A 12,446-nucleotide genomic window follows, 5' to 3' on the forward strand; every position below is an offset into this window, starting at 1 on the left:
AAAAAAAACCTCTACCCTTAGCCAGTTAGATAAGTTCCATCATAAATGATGCTATCAAAATGTAGCAGTATATTTAAGACAGTTTATTCATACAGTAAATATACATAAATAAAACAATTATCCTTCACCATGAGAAGTAGGATACATTTAATGTACTACTCTTCAGGGAAACAGACAGCAAAAACAAAACAGTCTCAATTCATTCCTGTGAAAGGAGCTACATTTTCCAACATCAACAATGTTTCCTCCCATCTCAATCTCTGTATGAATATTAAACCACAATACTAATGATAGAAAAAAAATAACATTGATGTTCTAGTAGAAATCTAAGCTCAGTACATGACTCTTCATAGAACTGAAAAGTTCGTCCTCTGCTCTAAATACTAGACTACATCGACTTGAAAGTTAACGGTAGCTTCTTGGACAGCTTTTGGAGAATCCACAAAATCACTGTCTTTCACTCTTGACAATAGTCTCTATGGCAGTGGTAAACCAAAAGGGAAAAAACATTTTTATCTGAATTCCAGACATCCTATTTTTTAAAGGTTTGTATCTCATACCACATAGTTAGCTTAAAAAAAAAAAAAAAAAAAAAAGAAGAAGTCTCTCCTCAATTTATATTTATCTAATCACTTCTAATGACATAGAAGGTGGCCCAATTCACACTCTCCAGATTAGGAACAACATTTTTCACAGCTGAAATGAGTGATGGCTCACCTTAAAATACCATATTGTAAACTGCAGCAGTGGAAGATCTGTTTCACAAATATCTCAGCTATTCAGGCTGTAATGGTGGAGAGTGCAAAAAGGGAGCATGTACCAAGCATTCTTGCCAACTGTCCCCCAAGCAAAGTTGTCACCATTTGCAAGGCAGCAGATTTCATTAATGGGCTACGCTGTAAACAGGCAGGACTATATAATGCAGAAACTCAGTCTGAATATGATATGTGGCACTGCTGCTGACAGCCAAATACAGGGAAGGAGTGCAATACTAGTTAACAGGAAGGACTCCTGCACTAACTAAATGCTGCATCACTGACAGCAAGTTGCACAGTTACAACTTGCAATTACACTTAAAAGAAGCAGCTGCTCAAGTTACCATAATCATAATAACGATAATCAACCATAAGCTTAATAATGATAATCATAATAAATTTGGAATTTTTTTTTCTGATTTTTGCTCCTTTCAGAAAGATAGGAAAATGTGAGTGTTCTTAGTATTGTTTTAAAACAATACTACTGACTAACACTGTTGCTCTCATCCCACCTCCCCTTGTAATCCACTGGGCGCTGCTTGGCAACATTACATTTGTTGTTCATTCTACAATATTGTCATAAGGATTTTTTTAAGCAAGTATGGAGAGTTAGTCTGAAAAACAAACTGTTGTGAAGTTTTCAGTTATACTATATTTCCACTGTTCTACTTCTTTAGAATGATTAGCCAAGTCAGATCAATTAAAAGCGGTGATTCAAGCAGTTCTATGAAGTTTTCTGCAACGTTGCCACACGATTATGATCTTCAATTTCTACTTTTCCTATTCTAGTTCAGGCAAACAGGAATAATGCTTTAAGCAATGACATGATATGTCTATGCCAGTGACATGTATGTAAAATTCCATTTTAATTACTACATAATGGCTTGCATTTAAAATATATAAGTTTGACATGATAACAAAAATTTTGGCATCATTTAAAGCATGTTATGCATGTAGCATTAGCTCAATGGTATTAGTTTCTCCATTTCAATGACCCTGGTAAAGAAAATATGATCTTGTACTTAATGACATTATAAAAGCAGATCTCAATATTTGTACTTATTTCCTCCCAAATGCGCATTTTCCTAACAATGTTGCAAATTAAAACTGATGTAAGAAAAATTAATTGACACTTAACATTAAGAACGAAATTTAAAAGTCATGAACAGAATATATGTTACCTGAGGATATCTAATGGATAGAACACTTTTTCCTGTCCAGTATTTTAGAATAACTTAGTAATTTTTAACTAATATTTTCCTTTTAAGTTTTACACTACAATACCAAATTGCTAAAACCAACTTTTCCTGAATGACTGTCCAAATTTAATTTTAGACTAAATCCTTGAATATAGCCATGTTTAGCTGTTAGTTACTGTTTTTCTGCACATTTTAGCCTATACAAATGTATAATAGTCTGATTAACTCTATCAGCTGATCTCCATAATACACTCTCTATTGCAGACAGATTTTTATGACACCTAAGTCCTTAAATATGAAAAGAAAAACGCAAGAATCTTACTATAGCAGCTTGCATTACACAAAATAGCTTTAATGGACAGGGATGAGTACACTGCTCCTCACAGGACATTCAGTTGAACTGTAGTATAGTTGCAAGTTGAACAATAGAATTAAGAAATTGTAAAGATAAGTTGTTCCCCTGCAGTTTTGAGATTAAAATAAATTACAACAGCTGGGGCAGGGGTGAAGGAGCCTTCCAGGGCACAACTCTGATAGCGTTCCATTGCTAACTAGTTCCACCTTTCTCTGGTCTTACAAAAAAAAAAAAATACTCTTCCTCTTTCTTTTCTTCCTTCTCAGCTACTCGCTGTAATTTTGCAGTTTTCATTCTTGGCTTTACAACCCCACATAGAGATGTTAAGTGATGCATGGCTCCTGCTAGGTCTTGCAGTAAAGAGAGATGCATCAGCATCAGGCTCTCAGATGCTCCCAAATCCTTAAGTTGGCTTATTAGGATGGTGCCCAGCCCGTGTTAACAAGAGCTGCGTTCAAGCTAATAAACTCTTCCAGAATGAGTGCTGCACCTGCATCACAAAACTGCATACAATCCACTTCACAACTGGTTGGGCAATTTAAAAGAAAATTTCACTGCACCAGAAATTTATCTGTCTACTTAAGTCTTTATCACTTAATTTTTCACTAATCTACTATATACTCTGCCAAGGATAACCAAACACCTTGAAGTAAGGCCTGAATTTTACCTAGATTTGTCTGGCTCCTGAAACAAGGTGCATTTTGTTAAACAGTGAAGGTAAATAAACACAGGAAATTTTTCCAAAACCTGCGTGAGTGCTTCCTCACTTAATGCATATAAGCTGAAATGAATATCATTCCAACAATATATTCTTCAGCTTAATCAGAAGCTGAATGAGCACAGCAGAAATTACTTGAAAGAAATTAATAAATTCTACATTCAGGCTAGTATATATATGTCACAATTAGCCTGATAAGTATAAAATGTTTATAAAATAATTACCCTCAAATCCCACACTGACTAGCATACATACTTACTCCCACAAAGAGAATCTGTCCACTTTATGAACACAAATCTCCTTCAATTATCATGTATCATGTATCAAAAGATAAAGGAACAGCATTTTGTCTTAAATGTATTAAATATGTATATTCATTTGTCACCCAGAATGTAGATTGCTCAGTAAGCTAATTGCTCCCACCTATCATTTATAGTACTGGATCATTGTTCTCTTCTTGACAAAGGCACAGTTTGATATCATCTTGCAAAGTTTTGGTAGTTCAGCAACTAATAGATTTTAGCAGCCCAGAGTGACACAGATTCTCTATCAAATTAACAAACCACATAGATGTGTAATATTTTTCCTACATACTCATTTTAGATAATGATACTATTAAAAGTTTACATTTAAGTTTAACAAATTCTTCTATTGTTCTTGAATGATCAAATATTGAAATAGATTTAAATCAAACAAGTGTGAACATAAACTGTAAAACACAGAAGTATATTGGGTGACTTCAGGTAATTTCTGCAGGAATCTAGAATAAGCAGTTTACCATAGTATCTAGTCCTTTCATGTTACTGGGTTACACTAGTGAAACTAGAAGTCTGAAACAAAGCTTCACAGTGACTAGAGCATTGCACTGTTATGTTACTGACTACTCAAACTCACTGTCTTCGCCCAGGTTGCTTATTCAAGAGCATTTAGACCAAATGTCATTTACTAATAAAAAAAAGCTGTAATATTTCTTTTAAATATAAATAAAATACTTCCTATAAGACAATCTTACCTGTTACTACATCAAATAAGTTACTGAGAGGTTGTCAGCTGCTCATTTTTACAAAAAAAAAATCTGTGCCTCTGTTCTTTGAAATAATTTCCTTCAAGGCCTTCGGCAGAAATCCAATTTTCAGAAATCCAATGTTATGTGACAGGTAGGAAATAGAGTCACACCATCTACTCACAGAGACTAAATATCATCAAGCAGCTTATACAAGGCAATTCAAAATAGCCAAACTTCAGTGCTTGCAAGTATCCGCTTATCTACAGCTACAAAGATAGACTCTGATCCAAACCCAGACATTTGTTAGACGCCTACAGTTTTGCAAACCAAACAACTCCTAACAGTCCTGTATTTACTTTGAAATAAATTACCTTTCCAAAAGGTAAAAATGTAAAACAAACAGTAGTAATTTTTAATAAAAAGTGTTGAAAGATATGCAAATTAGAACAAAGAAGTCATGTTTATGACCACTGCAAAGTATTTGTTCTCACTGAGCAGCAAGACTGGCTTAAGTGTTTGAGATCAGAGTCCAGAAGAACAGAAATCCAAAGTCTCCTTTCACATGTTAGTGCATATAAAATGCTAGGAAGTGCAAAATAAATTTTATGAGATTTTTTTCCAGAGTTTTCATTCACAACTCACATTAAATTCTACTGCAGGACTAGAAGTATTTTTAAATCTAAAATGACAAAGAAGTTAAACTAATGAGGTAATTTTTGTTATAATTGCACAAAGAATCTCTTGTACTCTGAAGTAAGAGATGTTCCAGGAGGTTTTATTTTCCTGCCAGGCCAATTAACACTAAACTTTATTGGATCACCATCTGCAGCAAACACAGAGTAATTGACATAATTATTCTTTTATTTCTTCCTCTATCCCTCCCTTCAAGATTTTTTTTGTCCCCAACTATACTTCTGGTTGCTCAGTTTCTTCACTAACTCATCTCAAATGAGTCCCATATTAGTTCCTGACCCTTGCAGGTAAGATAAAAGAAAATGTAACATTTTTTGACTAGTCATAGGAAAAGACTTTCTCTTTTATTCCAGAAAGCACAGCTGTCTACTCTAAAGTATCCAATAAGTAGTCACTATTTAATAAACATGACTTAACAAAAATGTTTAAAATTGGCATCCTTATGGAAATAGATCTTTTCAGCATAAAAGCCCATAAGATATTGGGGRAGAAGGATAAAAGGATTCAAAACCTTTCACAATCAATAGTCTTAGGAACTAATATCCACATAAGGCTTTTATTTAACCTGAAGAAGCATGTATTTAGTGACCCTCCAGATGCAGTGAACGGAGGTAGACAGCTCCCAAAATAAAGTAAGTAAAAAGCTCCCTTCTATGCAAGCAGCATCCTGGAAGAATCTAAAATATTTAATATTTCTGGGCTTGGTTTTATTTGCTTTGTATCAAGTTGCTTACAGATCCATTTGTCTAACTCCTGTATGACTAAAAGATTACTTGCACCACATTATTAAGATAATCTTCCAAATATGAAACACTGCTATCTACAGACAGATCAGTTGATTCTACTTATCATTGCTTTGCCAGTAACAGAACAAGTCTCTGTACTGATGCTGTTCAGGACATTAACTCTGGAACAATCTAAAATCTCACATAAGTATCAGTGTTTCTTTACTATAAATTTTCTCAGAGCGGAAAATGACTCTGAAAAACCTTTTCTGCTTCCACATACCAGAAGTTTTTTCCACCTAGAATGGGTAAAGACATGGTATTAAAAATAAAAAAATCCTCATCTTCCCTTCCAGTAGCAACAAGAAATAAAAAATTTCAAATAGGCAYGACTTACAGATTAACTAGCAAGAAATTGGTATTGCAACTACAGTAGAACCCAGACACAACCCATTCAAAGAGAAAAAAAGCCCATACCCTCTTCCTTTGCAGAAGATGCAGTGACAGCAGATTTCTCTACTGGGAGCTGATTTTTGAAGTCATAAATGCTCATAATCTTGACCTCTTATGAATAATATATATTTTAAATTTTATATTCTTTGTAAGACCTCTACTATCATATTATGAAGTCATTTCTATTACAGGAAACACTTCAAATCAATAGCTACTTATGTTACTTCTTGGCTTAAGTTTTGCCAAAAATAAGAAATTGCTATGTAACTCTTAGACTGCATTCTATAGCAGTAATATAAAATAGGCTTGTCTCATAGTTTTGCCAACATCATCATTTTCCCAGTGAAATTCATTATAGCCTCAATTGCAAAATAAAGTATAAAACTGGTTAACATAAACCTAACAATATTGCAAATGATTGGTTTGTAGGATGATGAGTGTTAGTGGGGTCTCAGGAGGTCATCCAGTTAATATCTGATAAAGAAACATTAGARGTAATCCCTAGTGAGATTATTTCTAAAGAAAAGAAAGAAAAATATTCCAGTCTGTGATAAATGCATTAAAATAAAGCAAAATATAGTTTCTCAAATATGCTAATACACATACAAAAGTACTGCCTATATTTAATGTAACACATTGAGAAACCAAACAACCTTAAATTATACAGAACTCTCTCACTGCTTAGGCAATACCTAATCTGTTCAGAATCTAAATGGATGAACTTTCAAGACTTTTTTTAAAAAAAAAAGAAAAAAAAAAGAAAACCACACAGCTGTGTGCGTGTTTTTTGTTTGCTTGTTTGTTTTTAACATCACTGCTGGAGAAATAACAGGATAATGACATTTTGGAAGATTAGCCCCCAAGTATTCCTGCCATCCCCCTTTATATACACAGAAGGGCTTTGTATCTTCATCATGGTAAAGAATATTTTGATTGTTTAGAAAGTACAAAAAAAAAAAAAAAMAMAAAGCTGACTCTCTGAAACCTACAAAGGTAAACTGGGACCTACTCAAAGTAACAGAACTGCAGTTGACTTAGGAACACATACCACAGCAGTGCTAGAAAGCAGTTTAATCGCTGTACCTACATACCTGAAGTGATAGAAAAATCAAGGTTGTCAAGCTAAATAATAGATCAATGAAGAAGGTATAGTTCATTAGAGAACAGAGATTAATCTGTGACACCTGTGGTAACACAAGCAAATAAGATACATACCTAAAATAGTCTTTGCTACATATCCTTAAATACTAAGCACCTRACAATGCTAATAACTGGAGCTTAAGTGTTAATCACTTTATCTTGCTATTAAAAGGACATGACATAGAAAGTTACAACTGATATGAAAAAAAAAATCTATGAYAGTACTTTTGAAGAACTGTTTGAGTTCATATAATGAAAAAACAGAGGTTGGATTTAAGCTGCTAAATAAACTATTGTCTGCTGTTAATAAGTACCTACCATCATGACCTAGTAAAAGAAACCTACATGAAAACTCCAGTGTCAAACCAACCTACATGAACGGGTAAGGCTGATCCGGACTGGTTCCCAAAAGCACCAGATTCTGGGACAGTCAGACACAGCAGTTGTACTGCAGAGCACCAGCAACTCAAACAAACAACATGCAAGTCAACTCTTTCCATACTCATTCTCAAGCTCCAGTCACTGGCAAACTTGTCTCAGAACTACAAAAAAGGTACAATTTAAAAATTTAAGCTAAGCCAAAATAGAGTCATAGAGTACAAAGCCAACTTAATGAAGACTGGTGAATATCATTTACTTCCTGAAGTTAAGGTTAGGGTTTTTTTTAAAAAAAAAAATAAATAAAGTCAATAAAGTCTAATTCCTCAAGAATGCACCAAAACTTATTATATTTGAGAACATTGCATGATTTTAGACTTTTCTCACATTTGAATGATACATTTTTCTCTTTGACAGATCACAGGGTTTTCACAAGACTGAGTGCTTGAGTAACTGCTTCTATTACAAAACAGCATAAATATGTTAAAGCTAGCAATAAAACAGTATTAGTAACTAGTTACTGCTCTTGCTACTACCAATTAAATTAGCCCAAAGGTAGTAAATTTTAAAATCATTTGTTTGTAAAGACAAACAAATTCTGAATCAACAATGATGAATAGTTAATTTGCAGATTCACTCTATTTTACCAGCAACCTTGCTTCCAGGTAATCAGTCAATTTCTACTATATGAAATAGCTGTTCTGCCACTGAATGGCAATTGCATCAAAATAGGTGTTTTGTCAGATATAAACACTTTTCTTCAAGAGCCTAAAAAAAGTGATTATATGCCATTAGACTAAAACACAAACTACTACTTATTTGTTTAGACATAACTAAGTGCACCCTCCCTTTTTCAACTAGTAGAGGATTGTTCATATGCAGAAAGCTGTAGATAATGCTAGGCGAATTTTATAATGCACTTTTCTACATTATCTCCCTTCAGACACTTGCAGTGCATCAAGAATGCAAGGTGTTTTCTTCCACTTTCAAGCTACAGTTTTGCATGTTGCACAAAATCACTCTTAGCAACAAATTACACAGAGAGATGATGATATATAGTCTTACTAACCACAGCTTTGTTACATATAGTTTTGTACATGTCTGGGAAAAACACAAAAGGATGCATGTAATTACTTGTCTCTAGAGACAGACAGTACCTGCATGAAGATATTACACATGCATGATTTTTTTATGCAGTATTCTACAATTAAATAATGGAAGGGGACCTGCTTTACACAAACTTAGTTACAAGATGATGAGAATCAATAATTGATGGAAGTTCTCTTTTGCCATTCACTATCAAGTAATAACCATCTAAGAGTTACCTAATTACAAAAGAAAGAAAACTACATATTTTCATTTTTAACCATACTTGGCAGCTTGAAACAAGATAAAACTCCTGTGTGAACTTCAGTCTGGAAACCAGCAGGATAACAAAGATTCCCTTTAAACTGACTCAAAAGAGAACTCCTTGCATTGCAAGTGCTTTTGTTTCAAAGGTAGCAATTATTGCTATTCAAAGAGTTATTTATAAAGTCACTTAAGTAAAAGCAGGGAGACATCAGAAAGGTCTTGACCTATACATGAAACCAAACACTTGTATACTTAAACAAAAAGAATAGAGGACGAAAAATGGGGAGAGGATAAGTTTATTCACTGGGGGTGAAAAACGTAAATTTTAAGCAAGGTCTAAAGGTTATTAAGAAGTTGTAAAACTCTTAATTTCTTCCTATACATTCTTTGCTTAAGAATGTATTGACATGGCCTTAAAATACCATAATCCTATGTCAATGTACTCTTAACAAACTAAATTTTGCCTCTTATGAAAGGAACTGAATTTTCCAAATCAGTTCTCCACACTGTGTAAACCATGCTGCCTCAGTTCTTAACTCTGCTATCATACAGAAGTGTGCTGTTATTACTGGTTGTAATGAAGTTTTACTGTTCAGTGATCTTTATAAATTCATTTGAGATCCAACTGTCTAGCGTATGTTTTCAGTTTGTGTTCCACAAATTCTTTGGCAGCTGTGGACAACTAAAGGATTCATAGATAATTAAGAAATATGTCTAAAGTTCCTACGTAGGRCTCTATATTCCCACTAGAAAATGTTAAAGACAGAGTTCAGAACAGGATACCAATGATCCAAACCTCCTTCCTTAAGATAATTTCTTTAATGCACATTAAGCTTAGTCTCCTGCTCTCCTCCTTACCAACACAGTGAAGTCAGAATTACATGCTCAGAAAGTAGTATAAAATTTAAAGTTCAAACAGTAAAACATACGTTTGACAGCCTTGAACACTCACCAGCCTGTACAACAAGCCTACCATACAGTACGAAAAACAGTTATGATGCTATAATTTTCTTCCAAGTATTTCCAAATTCTCAACTGCCCACAACCTAAAGAGAACTTTCTAAAAATAAAGTTAACTCTTCTCAGCTCTACAGTGCCTCTACCTCTTATGTTTTCTTCAATATCAGCTACCTTCTGTCCTCACACACTTTACTCATTTCTGCCCCAGACACTTCCTTCCTTTTTTCCCATCCTTCTGGTTTCTCTTCTCTAAATCTCTTTAACATGTTAATGGCTCACACTGCCTAATTTGTTATTTCTAGTGCAAAAAGCTTGAGAAATATAGAAAACATCCATTATCTCTGACTGAACAAAGAGACAGCACCCACAGGTGCATGTCCCCAAGGAAAACTGAAGATGTCTTCCTCTCTCTGTCTGAAGGGGAAGAGGATGTCATTACTGGTTATCTAGGCAATCTAAAAGGCTGGGAGTGTAAATAACATTTGTCCTACTTGCTCTTTTTAGGTTTACTGAAAACGTTCACTCTGTCACTATTATAGTGCTACACCTGCCTATCCTTTAGGCTCTTTTCCATTGTTTCTAGTTTCAGACTCTTTCCAAAACAGTGAAAGACTGGAAGCAGACTGCCTTCTGACAATTTCATTGCTGCCCAGGGCCTTCTGGAGAATGATTCAGAACCTCAAAATTTGGAAGGACCACCACATTGCCTTTGTTGGTCCTTCCAAACCTTGGATATTTTACACAAACTCTTTCATGCAAACTCTTACAAATCAGATTGCTGAACAGGCTGAAAAGGTTTTAAAAATCATGTTATTGCAAAGCCAATTACACTTCAAAATCCAAATCAACATTCTCAGTTACTCATCTCTGGGGAATTTTAGAGAAAGGTCTTGCTGCAGAAGAATGTAGTAAACAAAAAACAAATCCTTACTTAACACCCAGYAATGGAAACTACAAAGAATGAACAAGAAAGAAAGGGAACATGGTACCTTAACAGTGAAAGCACATTCGGTATTTTTAATCAGAAATTAGGATGGAATCATGCAAAGATGATGTCACTTGCCACTTCTGCTACAGATTTTTCACCAAGTCCAGCATTATACACAATACATATAATGTAATCTATACTGCAATCCATATATTTATAAAAGAAAAAGTGCTAGCAAAAAAGAGGGTCCAAAAATTTTATAACAATGGCAATACATCTCTTTTAAATTCTTTTAAAATTTCCCCAAAGTTATTGGAGAAACTCATTAGACTGGGAAGGAAGAAGCTAGTATCATGAGATTTCAAAAATAATTCCTAGAAAGTGAGTTCATTCCTACCTCACATCAATCAATAAACAGAAACCTTGCTTCTGTAGGTAAGCACAAGCCACAAATCTTGTCTAACGTGCCTCATCAGTGGCAGTGCTTCCGCAAATAATATCCCAAACCCACGTGCTGTTTCACAAAGCCATGCTTCTTCCTCTTCCAGAGAGATACCATGCTCTCGTTGTTGGACATCTGACAAGATCCTAGAATTTTTGATACCTACTATTTCCACTACTTAAGTATATGTGATTTTCGGCACTCACAATTCCACTGTGCATCAGTTATTCCACCTACTATAGATAGGAAACCATGCTTACTTTCATGAAAGGCTTCTGATATCAGAGAGGTGATATACAAGTACCCCCTTTTATATACCTGTAAAAATACCAATAGAAATCTCTTTTTTACCTGCTAAGAACCTGACAGCAATTCTTACATATCTTACCTGATTTTATAGTTGGGTAAGGTGTGTTTGCGCTTAATAACTTTCTTGAACTGGTTCACAATGATGGAAGTGAGTTGAGGCATGGGCCTCCCTTCAAACTGAGACTTTACTTCAAAGACTATCACAGGGTCATCCATAAAAGAAAAGTACCAGTGAGTGAAGGGCAGGCGTGTGAAGACCAGCTTCAGCTTCCCCATCACCCGGGAGATCTTGACAAAGAGGTAGGCTGACTTCCCAAACACGAGGTCGGCATCAATGGCCAAGTGGAAGCCACCGTTGTACTCCAGATCAACCTCGAAGCCCAGCTCCTCGGGGCAGCCCTCCTCGTTGCAGATCACCGGCCGAATGAGCTTAACCGTTTTGAAGACGGGCAAGACATTCCCAAGAGAGACGTCCCTGAGGCTGAGCCCCTCCAGCATCTTCCCAGTCATCTTGGTCTGGAGCAGCTCCTCGAACTCCACCTTGATCTTCTTCGTGACCCAGTTCCTGACCAGGGCCGTGTCCCTGAGCTCCCTGAACAGGAAGAGGAAGATGGCATTGAGGAAGTGGCAGGTCTCCTCTTGGGACGAGGGGGGCGGAGGGGGCTCCTGCGGCTGCTGCTTGGCGCTGGGCTCCGCCGGGGCAGCCGCCGCGGCTGCCGGGGCCGGCTCCGAGGGCGCCTGGCCGCCCGCCGGCTCCGGGCCCTGGAGGTAGTCCCTGAGGCTGCAGTCCGACGCGACGCGGGAGTAGACGAGGCCGCCGGGGGCTCGGGCCGTCCCGGGCGGCTCCGGCTTCTTCCTGTAGAGGAGCAGGAGCTGGAGCAGGAGCGTGATGAACGAGCCGGCGAGCGCCGAGAGCAGGATCACATAGACCAGCAGCATCCTCGCCGCGGCGCCCCCGCGCCCGCGCTGCCCCTCAGCGCGCCGCCGCCATCCCGGGGCCCGCGGCCGGAGGTGGGCACTGCGCCAGGGCTG

The 12,446-nt window shown here is 36.6% G+C and overlaps 1 protein-coding gene across 1 annotated transcript in view; it reads right to left on the reverse strand.

Annotated features, from left to right (window-relative positions):
- The window catches only part of PDZD8 (PDZ domain containing 8), a 62,648-nt gene extending 50,208 nt beyond the window's left edge, over positions 1-12,440 (reverse strand). Inside the window, exon 1 of the mRNA XM_085319050.1 lies at positions 11,494-12,440. Within this exon, the coding sequence (XP_085175176.1) occupies positions 11,494-12,353 (860 nt within the window). The 5' untranslated portion in view covers positions 12,354-12,440. The remainder of the gene's footprint in view (positions 1-11,493) is intronic.
- Between the last annotated feature and the right edge of the window lie 6 nt (positions 12,441-12,446).

This window comes from Rhea americana, unplaced genomic scaffold, assembly GCF_003343005.1.
Source record: "Rhea americana isolate MKP2758 unplaced genomic scaffold, rheAme1 scaffold_57, whole genome shotgun sequence".
Taxonomy (NCBI): Eukaryota; Metazoa; Chordata; class Aves; order Rheiformes; family Rheidae; genus Rhea; species Rhea americana.